The 11,428-nt window shown below is 40.1% G+C and overlaps 1 protein-coding gene across 3 annotated transcripts in view; it reads right to left on the bottom strand.

The window, feature by feature from the left end:
* Window positions 1–11,428, bottom strand: part of cdk14 (cyclin-dependent kinase 14) — a 241,646-nt gene that overhangs the window by 55,361 nt on the left and 174,857 nt on the right. For all 3 annotated transcript variants that reach the window (XM_055013998.1, XM_055013999.1, XM_055014000.1), the window contains 2 exons: window positions 6,167–6,306; window positions 1–101 (listed from right to left, as the gene is read on the bottom strand). The exon at window positions 1–101 is cut by the window's left edge and continues 50 nt beyond it. In XM_055013998.1, the coding sequence (XP_054869973.1) occupies window positions 1–101; window positions 6,167–6,306 (241 nt within the window). The remainder of the gene's footprint in view (window positions 102–6,166; window positions 6,307–11,428) is intronic.

The following is an 11,428-nucleotide window of genomic DNA, read 5'->3' as shown; positions in this document are numbered from 1 at the left end:
AGAGGATGCCTTTCCATGACTGTTCCTTCGTGCACACACCTGTATGCTGTCCCCACTCTCAGTCTGCAGCTTGACATTTGGTACGGTGAAGATAGAAGACACTGCAGGGGGAGGAACACGCAAGCGGATTAGAGGGATGTAGGCTGACAGGAAGAAGAACATTTCCAAGTGAGTTGTTAAAGATAGAGACGCTTATTAAAAAGTGAGTATTTGAATATTTATTTGCAGTGAGTCTGTTCGAGGTGTTAATATCTCTGTCAGGAGGAGAAGCATCTTAAAAACTGCTCTATGTAGCAGAGCTCATTTGCTTTTTAAAGGATCATTCTAGTGGTTCAAGTAAATCCTGCAACATCACAATCACTGCAAGTTAGATTTTCCTGCATTCCATTGGAACTTGTTCAATACAACTAGTTCTTCAAACCCTTAAAAGCACACGTGGCTCTTGTGAAAGCTGCTTAATTTAGTTTTAATAGTGTTAAAATGGTGTAATTATTTCTCTGATAACCTCTGAGAAACACAGTGAATTACACTGTGGGCTGCACATTGAGTCTGACATGTTTTTTTAGCCTATATTTACTTCCATTTTGGAAAGTTGAGTAACCCAAATGAGTGACCAACATTTTTTTTGCTCATTTACCATTGGATGTACTGGCAGCTATCACTGAAATACTCTGATATTAAAGTAATCAAAATTTGCATATTTTACATCTAATTAGTATCTCATAAGAGATACTTCTTATAACATACTTTCTCATTTTTACATGGCTCTGTAATTCCAAGACAGGGACTTTGTAATTGTCAAGTCATTTCTTCTCATAATTATGACAAAAAGTCTCCAATTTTATTCCTCCTTCATTAAAGCTGTGTGGTTCCATACAGAACAGTTGTGTAGTCTTCATCAAACTCAGCTGTGTGCTTTTGCTTGAAAACGAGACAAGGAAGTCAAAAAACTGGAGTTACAGCAAAAAACGTGCCTCCACCAAGTAGTGACGATTTCAAAATAAAACGGCAAGCAGCCAATAGGAGAAGAAGACGATACGCTTCCTGCTTAGCCACTGTTGTGCCAGATCAGGTTTGAGTTTACAGAGCAGAGAGAGATGGGGAAAGGAAAAGAAGAGGGGGAGAAGGAAGAGTGCTGCTACAGCATCGAATCAACCCAAATGTCAGACTCTGGAACAGACAGCAGTTGTTTTGTGGAGCTGCAATTACATGCCAAACTCTACAAAATACATTGTTTTCACAGTTTTTGCTGTCAAAGTTGTGTATCCCACCTAGCTGGAATGTCTTGGTCAGAAATGTGATCTATTTCTACTCGTAGGTGGAACAACTGATTTAGCATGGAAATACACTGCAGTGATGCGAAGCTGCACAGTGGAAAACAGCCTCAGTTAAAAAGATACTTTTATGAGTGAAATAATGATCACTGTCTGTCAGACAGCATTCAAAACTTTAGTGGAAGTATTGTTGTAGTACAAAAGTTAAAATTCAGCTCAATGTTTTGAAGCAGATGGTAATTACTTGGCTTGAATGTGAAAAAAATACTGGTATGGTCCTTTAAATTTGGAACATTTGGACAATTACTGGCAAAAATTGGTGGTTAGCACTGCAGCTAGAAGATACCCAGTTAGCATCCCAGCCTGGGCCTGGGATCTTTCTGCATGAAGTTTCCATGTTCTCCCTGTACATGTGTGGGTTTTCTCCAGGTTCTCCAGCTTCCTCCCACAGTCCAAACACATGCTGATGTTAACTGATAACTCTAAATTGTCTGTAGGTGTGAATGTGAGTGATTGTTTGTCTCTATATGTAGTCCTGTGATAGACTGGTGACCTGTCCAGGTGTCCCCTGTCTTCACCCTCAGTCAGCTGGGATGGAATGTAGCCCACAATGACCCTAATGAGGATTAAGTGGGGTGTAGGTAACGGATGGACAATTACTATAAAGAAACAAGACTTTAACACATAAAATAACAATCTAGAAGTTCCTGGGGTTTAGAAAATGCTGAAATGACATGAGCCTTCTTTGTGCCCTCACTGCCTCGCAAACTCTGAAACCAACTGGAACCAGTTAGAGTTTAGAGACTCTTAGAGAAAACACCAGGCAATGTGCCTCTCCTATGTGAAATGGTGGCTATTGTTGTGTTCATTTTTCTTTCAGAACCCAGTAAGGAGAGCAGAAGAGACAAAAGATGTGTTTGTCAAGTTCCAACAGTGCAACAAGGACTATATGAAAGTCATTTTTAGACCCAGTGCTTTCCACTAATCAGCTCACTGGTCTGTTGGGGCGTTAAATGTTGGGGTTGGAGGCCTCTCTGTCAAAAAGGTATGACTCAATCAAATAACCCCCATGCGGAGCTCAAACTGAATGTAAGCACCAAGGTCTGACATGACGGTTGTTTTTTCAGTCTTACAAAAAATAAAGGCAGCACTACTCTATACAGTTCTAGATACAATTCACAATCTGTATTGTCATTGCTGGCTTCAATGCTTCATTTAAGGCACTAATGATTATGTTGCACTTGTCTTAATGAACTTTGTCTTTTCATTTATACAGTATACAAGATCTGAGTGCCTTAACTCCTATGGCTCAAATTAGGGACAATTAAACATTTCTATTTATTATTCATTTCTATCATTATTATTAATTATTTTCTCAGCTGTACCAAAAAATGTACTTCATCATGACTGGAGAACCAATGCTCACACTGCACCGTTTGTGTACTGTTACACTGTTACCATTTTAAGACCACTTTTCAGACAAAATTGCATCAAATACGCTTCAACCATAGCCCTCCTACAGCTTGTTTATATTTTGTCAAACTAACACAATCAAAAGCTTAATTAGCTTTAGCAGTTTCTGATTGTAATGGACCCAACGACCCGCATACAACTACCACTAAATTACTGTGATAGTAAAGAAAACTTCAAAATGTAACACTTCCAAGGCCCGAATGTATTTTTCTTTTTACGTTTCTAAGCAAATTGATGCACATTTGACTAAAAATGCAACTAAAACTGAATGTAAAATGAGTGTATAATATCTGCGTGTTCAGATTTGACTGAGATTTGAGTCCAAAATTGCAATTTTTTGATGTAAACTGGGTTTGAAGGGATTTAAAGTGTCTTAACTTAATGCTGCAATGTTGTTTTTATAAGCAACACTGAAGAAAATAATTTTAAAAACCTGATTTATCCTAGGGGCTGCACAGTGGAGTAGTGGTTAGCACTTTGGCCTTGCAGCTAGAAGATCCCTGGTTCGCGTCCCGGCTTTCCCGGGATCTTTCTGCATGGAGTTTGCATGTTCTCCCTGTGCATACGTGGGTTTTCTCCGGGTACTCCGGCTTCCTCCCACAGTCCAAAAATATGCTGAGGTTAATTGATCATTCTAAATTGCCCGTAGGTGTGAATGTGAGAGTGATTGTTTGTCTCTGTATGTAGCCCTGTCACAGACTGGTGACCTGTCTAGGGTGTCCCCTGCCTTCACCTGAGTCAGCTGGGATAGACTCCAGCCCCCCCATGACCCTAGTGAGGATTAAGCGGTGTATAGATAATGGATGGATGGATGGATGATTTATCCTATTTCAGTATGAGTAGGCTACTCTGCTCATTGTAGTTTTGCTTACAGTTTGGGAAACAATAAGGATAAAAAGCTGTGTATTAGCCAAATTCCTACTGGAGGGGAAAAGGATTCACATACTCCATTCTGAGAGGAACACATCTTTTTCTCTAACTTGGAAATACAGTCAGTGGGTTTTGCCAAGAGAGCAGGGGAACTGGAGGACAACTGCTCTGTCTGAAGATTTTCTTTTGTTTCGCTTCCACGTCCATGTAAATCTATCATAGTCCAGAGAGACAGGGGTTTTTATTATTCTTATTCAAGGCCTTTGCTCTCACTTCTTGCACTGCCAGACACCCACGCACTCTCACTAAAATCAAATTAAAAATGTCACAGTCCAATCCACACATTAACAGCAACCTCAGGAGCTCTATTGTCTCAATAATTCTGTCATTGTTCCCAGTAATCTGTCTGAGTATTGTCTGGATAAACCATAATACACATGATAATAGAGTGCACAGCTGACCGTGGAAAACATATTGTTCATCCCTGCAAGGAAAACATGAGACATTTCCTTGACTTTACGAGGACATTTTTTTCATTCTAAGCCAGTATATCTTTTGTCTTGTTTTATCCACAGTACATTTTAACTGAGCTCTTCTCATTGGCTGCAGTCTTTCTCTGCTGGAACACAATTACTATGCTGCAGTTGTAGCCAAATACTCACAACTGGAGTAATTAGCCAGTTCTTTATCTCTCACTCACTTCTCATTTGCATAATTTTGACACATCCTTCCCCCACAAAAGTGCAAGCAGCAAATCTACACGCACATGGAAGATACTTTATGTTTATCCACTCCTGTCCTCATTTCATGAACTGTTTTAATTCACTCTCCCATTCTTTCCTTCGTGGCTCTGCAGCTTTGCCTGTGTCACATGTGCGTGCCGAGAAGAACGAGAGCGATAAAGGAAGTCTAGAGAGAACGGGAGAGAGCGAGCGAGCATGACAAAAATCAAAATGAGCCATCTCCCCCCTCTCTCTCTCTCTCTTAGTGACCGCTGCTTTCTGATTCTTTTCAGACGTGACAACCTGCTGGGTGCTGATAACAGGATTAATAATGCTGAAAAATCCTAATCGGGGGGAATTAAAAATGGAATTCTCTTATTATAATAACCACCATGTCAGTTGCAGCACACTCAGGTCTGCTGAGCAGGCTTTTCACACCACTAATGAATAAAAGCTTAAGGGATTGGTGATGTATGTATATGTAGCCTGTCAAACAATATGGATAGGTAGTGATCCCTGACATACTTTCATGCAATAACCCAATTCTGTGGGATTAATTGAAATATAGCCTAACTGTGAAGCTTTGGCTAAAGCCTCTGACTTTTTACAGCCAGAATACACAGGGGAAATCTGCCTCTAAAATGAAGATGTGTTGAAAGCTGTGTGTTAAAAGCTAAATGCTGTGTGTTTCAGGCTGTCAGGGCTTATTTAAAGAGTGCCTCAGTGTGCTTTTTGTCTGGGCAAACAACAAGTCAGGAGATAGATAGAAAATCAAACTGAGCATGCTGCAGTGGCCAGCAGAGGTCCGACTGGGCTTACTGTCCCAACGGCATCCACATAATAAGACAGGCTTTCTCTGCATGATCAAAAACAACCCCAGGTTGCTGCTGGCTGCCTCCTTTGCAGGCAGAGAGACATAGAGACAGCGAGAAACAGAAAGAGAAAAAGACAGAGATCCCACAAAGGGGAAAACACAAAGAGGAGAGAATCAAAACAGGAGCGAGACAGTGAGGCCAGATTGTGATTGTTAAGGTAAATACATTCTTTTCCATCTATTTGCAGTAACCACCTTGGTCAATCACAGGTCAGAAGCATGACGACAGAGAAGCATTCATAGTCACAGAAAACATCTATGTGCAATTTACAGTCACCAAATCAACTTCACCTGCATATTTTTGGACTGAGGGAAGAAGTCATAGCACCCACAACAAAGCCACACACAAAGAGGGAGAAAAGGCAAACTCCCAGCAACTGCAGCTCTGAACAATGTTGCTGTGAGGAACCGATGCTAATCACTGCATCACGATGCCTTCTACAGTCACACTACACAGTTTTATTCTTACTGTGAGTTTGGGGAGATTCTGTTCAATTCTATACCAATATATGTCACACTACAATGTTCTACGGTATATAGATACACTGTTATATTCTATAGTAATATATTATCCTGCTCCATTTTATACTATACTGCACTATTCCTCTTTAATACATTGCATTCAAACAAGATGGCTGTGTCCTTAGTGTTGAAAAAAGAGAAAAAAAAGGCATTAATATGTTGCGCAAGTTTGAAAGCTTCAATTTCACTGCTCGCATTAGCGAGTCAAATTTAAGTTAAATATTAATATTACATTTTTTGATTTTTAATACAGGCTGCACAGTGGCTCAGTGGTTAGCACCTTCTCCTTGCAGCTAGAAGATCCCTGGTTCATGTCCCGGCCTTCCTGGGATCTTTCTGCATGGAGCTTACGTGTTCTCCACACTAATTTCAATCTAATTTTGTCAGAGCTTTGTCATGTTGCAGGTACTGATGAATGATGTGTTACGTACTGTCCTGCAGCTCCCAGAGCCGTGGAGGAAGGTTGCTGAAGTATTCGTGGTTCAGCGCTGCCTGGGCTGACAGCCGGTTCTTTGGGAAGCACTGGAGGAACCTGGAGGCCAACTCCTCAGCGTGGTCTACGTAGCCCAACCTGACACACACAGACACACATGATAAGACACACAGAGTGACCTTTTCAGACCCAAAGAAACAAATAGCATGATTTCATCCAAAAACCAATGACAACGATCCAAGCAACTGGCTTCCTCCCCTTCACAGAGCTGCTGACAACAAAAAGCCAGCCTTTCAGTTCTGCTGAAAGTTTGCTGACTCGAGTGGAAAAACACAGAAATACACATGCAAAAGAGCACACACGCATGCTTACACCTTTATCTTTAGAGCTTGCATCGCACATGGCAACTGGATCATTACGAGAAACAAAAAGTGTTCATTAAAAACAGAAGTAGACTACAGCAGTGTGTGTGTGTGTGTGTGTGTGTGTGTGTGTGTGTGTGCGTGTGTGTGTGTGTGTGTGTGTGTGTTGTCAAAGTGTGTGTGTTCGTATTGGGAGTCGCTGAACTCCTGAACCAGCCCCAGCTAGCAATGCCGAGGGGGTGGAAGGATTGAAAATAAATGAAGAGTAACAAATCCAGTCAGTAATTAGGCATCTACTGCATTAAATAAACATGATGTTATTCAGCGCCTCTCGTCGGCCCAATGCTGACAGTACTGAGAGCGTCTCTCAGGTTCTGTGGGTTTCTCATGGTTGGCTCCCTAGTCAAGCACTCTGACAGCCACTCCCATTTCTCAATGGGGATCTAAACTCGACTTATCAGCGGAGAGAAACGGAGGATAAATCTCTGCTCAACTCATCAACGCCACTCAGCACTGAGGCAGGGATAAAGTTAATGAAGTCCATCAGGGCTTCTGCTTGCCTCTTTCTCATACAGCCCAGTAACTCCACTGCAAACTTTAAAGACACTTGTCAGTGTGTGAGATTATAATGATGAAATGAGGCCTCCTGTTTTATTGATATTTGTTTTCAAGCTTAACTGATAAGTGCATGTTTAGGTCGAAGGAGGTGACAGACAGGATTTTGTGTATTTTTTAAAATATTGTCTAAGCTCTATTAGTGTAGCCTCTAATGCATAAAAAAGTCTCAGCAGAGAGCTTCAGTACCTACAAATTCTGTAACATGAGTTAGGTTAGGACGTATCTTCCAAATAATAGCTAGTGTGTTTGGATTAGGTACAGTTAACATTTTGGTACTTTGGCTGATTAGCCAGTCAAAACCGCTCTATAGAAGAAATGCTGTGATGTATTAGAGGGAGAAAGTTCACAGAGTGGCAAGTTATCACTAGTTTGGGTTTCAACAATGAAAAGGCAACTGTTGCCATATTATAGTAGATACTTCAGTGACTAAAGAGTATTCAAGGGAAACATCCACACACCTACTATTGTCACTATTGCATTACTATAAATAACAAACCTCAAAATCATAAGAATATTTTCACCTTAGTAAAAGGATCAGACTTTGATGATGGAATAATATGCCAGCAGCTGTGATGGAGCTCTGATTTGATTTGAGGAGTTGTGGAGCTTTAATAGAAAATCAGCTCAACTGTGGTATGTAATGATTGTAAAGAATGTCCAAAATGAAGGGGTTCATCTTCCGTGGAGCATTAATGTAAGGACTTCTTAAAACTGCCCATTAAATTTCAACTTCCTCAACACTTATTTTTAATAAACTTTGGTCTAACAATAGCTAGTGGAAGGAGGAGGTTAAAATCAGCTCACACATCCTCTGAGGACTGTTATAATGCAATCCATCAAGTTGTCATACAATCATGTTGTTAGGTGCAGAGATGTATGTAAGTTACCAGCTATTTGCACCGCAGCTTTTCCTGTTGAAATGTTAAGTTTACCATTAGAATACTTCTAACTAGTAAATAAAGTAAATAAAGCAAGTAGAAGTGAATTTTATGGCATTTTTTTGCTGAATCAGTGACTCAGATAAGTAATTAATTGCCAAAATTATTGATGAATATGTTCTTTTAATGAACTAACTGGTAAAATTACTAACCAGTACAGCTGTAGAATGGTGAGGAAGTAATGAAACTTACATGTGTCTTAGGTGTCAACAGAGGCTAACAATAAATGTTTGCTGTGTGTCCACAACTTACTAGAACTAAAATACTACTACTAGAGTAGTCCTCTAGACATAAAGCACTACTGGGGTTAAATAAACCCTATGAAACCTAATGAGTACACATTCCCTCTGTGACGGCTTGTGTGTGGGTGAATTAAGCTTGACTCTGCTTTGCTTTGTAGTTTCTCTGCAGGCACAGACAGTACAGGTAGATATGTGTCGGTGTGGAATCACCTGGATGTTGGCCTTTGAAAGATGTTGATGTACAGTAGGTGAGCATTCCTTTCTGCTATTTCTGCCAACTAGACCAAGTAAACGAGTGAACATCTGCATTAAGATCGATTGTATCTCCCGTGGCAATCAAACAGATCCAGGTGATGACATATTCACAGCGAAGTGAAACATTCCTTCTTCACTGGAGCATGGCGACTGCTTTTTCATGATATTCCATCAAAATAAATGCAGCAAAGGTCTTTGAGAGGTGAGGCCGAGGAGCCCACCTGCCTCTACTGTCTCACCACAGCAGAAAGTAGCAGACCAGCCTCTTTCTTTGAGCAAGCAGCCACTAAGAGCTGTTTCGGTAAAAAGCCTTTTGTGTTTTTTTTTGTTTGAAGACAGGCTATTAAGAGCCTTAACCATTTCTGACTCAGTTAACGATGGGGGTACTGCGTACAGAAGTGCACGACCGGTGTACAGGTGTGAAGCGTTGGAACTAGTGAAGGGCAAATAGGCCCGGACATGCAAGCGTTCTGTATATGGTAGTAAAAAATGATTAAAGGTGGAAGCTGTTGCCATTATAAACACTGGGTCCTGGAATGACTGTAACTGGGAGGTCGCAGTTTGATTCCTGGACCGAGATCAGATTGTGGTTGTGTTTGGGCACTTTCCAGGTGTGAATGTGTGAGGGCGGTGCTGCAAAACACAGCCACGGAACACCACATAATGTGAGAGTTTTGGATTACCATGTCATATTTTCTTGTGTTAAAAAAGCAGAAATAGATTTAGTTTAAAATGACTTAAAACAGACAAAACACCTAAGTCATATTACAAAAGATGGAACCACAGGATGTAGGGCAGTTTTCTTTAAGAGAAAGAGTTAAATGATTAATAAAATACTGCATTTATTGCAGATTAATTTCTGCTATCTAATACTGACTACACAGTTAATTGGCTATCTACTGCAGTACTTAAAAATGACATTTATTTTTACTCTGTTGCTATTAATAGAGGGAAACACAGTAGGTGGAACATCCAAATAAATGCAATAAATAAATAAATAAATTGAAAAAGAAAATACTTTTATAATTAGCCTTCATCAGGTAATATTCAGTGTGTGGTCAAGGTCCAGATATAGACTTCACCCCAGTCAGCCTTAATGTACATCTCAGATCATGACAATCAGTACTCCTCTCCACATCCACAACTGGGATATTCTGCATATAGTGTTGTGAATGTAACTATTCAACTGCATATTGTTCCATCAGTAGAAATAGATGTAATTACGCAAGAAAGGGGAGACCCCCACTTTTTTATATGTAAATTCTTGAAATACATGAACAACAAGCTGTGGTGCACATAATGGCAAAGCACTCCAAATAATATTTACCAAAGTATCCCAACAAACAAAAAATATCAAAGTCAAAAGTACAAAAAAAGTCTTTTTCTGTCCACAATGGAATAAAGTATTTAGAGTATCTATTTAATACACCTCCACTTGGAGAATTTTTCTTTCATAGTTGATTGGACATTTTTGATAACATGCTGATGAAGACTGAATGCAAAAAAATAATTGTAATAATTGCAATTATGCTTAGTAAATAAAAGCATTTTCGGAATCGCTTGTTTAGTGTTCAGGTCTTATTATTTGAGATTATTATTAGTTATTATATTTACTCATATTAGTTGCGGTAAGAGTAAGTGAAGTCTAATCACTGTGATAAATCATCCTGATTAAAAGCTTTATGGTGTTAAGTGATTCTGCACTAAAAATATTCCAAAGTTCTAGTTTATTTCACCTGGTGTTTCCCATTAATGTGGTTGTTACAGGGTCTCTATAGGACAAGGAAACCTTGCACCCTCCAGTTGGGTTGTAGAGATTCAGGGAAGGAAGGAGCTGCACAAAAGGCCATAGATTAGGTCAAGAAACACAAAAACAGCTCTGACATGGCACCACTAGGAGTGTCCTGTGATATCTGGCACTTGGACCTTTGCAGTGTATCTCCTGGTGTCTAGTGGGGTGCCAGTAGGAGTCCCCATGGATTGGGCTTGTTCCAGTACATCCCACGGATGGACTGGGGTTCTGGGGTGTTTGAGGACCTTGTGGGCATTTTGTGCTGTTCCTGAGCATTTTGTGTGGTGTGGCAGTGCGTGGTGTCCTGCTAGGGGAGGTCACTACCACTGCAGACTGGCATTCCCATGGGAAGGACTGCTTAGTCTGCAAAAATGTTTAGGTGAGTGACGTGTCAATGTAACATCTGCATGAATGTCACGGCCCAAGAATTCCCAGAGGAACATTTCATTGTACAAGATGATCAACATCATTCACCTTTAATGTCGTGGCTGAGCGGTGTACACACATTGTGGTGCATGTACATGCATATTTTGATGTATGAGGTATGCATTATTTTGCAAAACCTCAATAAAACAATAAATTAAAGAATTCAACTGTTGCTATTTTTTGATTTACTTGGATGAAATCAAAGTGCAGTAATGTCAGTCCAACTTTACAGAATGTCTATGCACTCTCAAGGCCAGGGACACACTTCTGATCAGATGACTAATTTCCATAGACTGCATATAAAACATGGCTGCAGTAACCATGACATCAACCCATTATTTGTGGACTACTGTTCTGAAATGTCAGGTTTTCAATTTGGCCATAACAAAGGTGGGATGGAACCCTATGCATGCCGATGCTGTTGCGTTCACTAAATCGCAAGGAAGCACTGCCTTAAAAAACAACTACTTTATTGTCTATTTTACTTTAAATGGGACCATAGTTCAATCCCTTTGTACAGATTTGTAGAGACTTGAAAAAGAGATGATGTCCATCTTTTACATATATCCCATGGTAATCACCCCAGTACAACATCTGTCACAGCATAGAATGATTACAGAAGCTAAT

The sequence above is a fragment of the Amphiprion ocellaris genome, chromosome 9 (assembly GCF_022539595.1).
Source record: "Amphiprion ocellaris isolate individual 3 ecotype Okinawa chromosome 9, ASM2253959v1, whole genome shotgun sequence".
In the NCBI taxonomy this organism is placed as follows: Eukaryota; Metazoa; Chordata; class Actinopteri; family Pomacentridae; genus Amphiprion; species Amphiprion ocellaris.
Note: the sequence above shows the minus strand (reverse complement) of the source record. Positions and strands in the feature narration are given on the sequence as shown.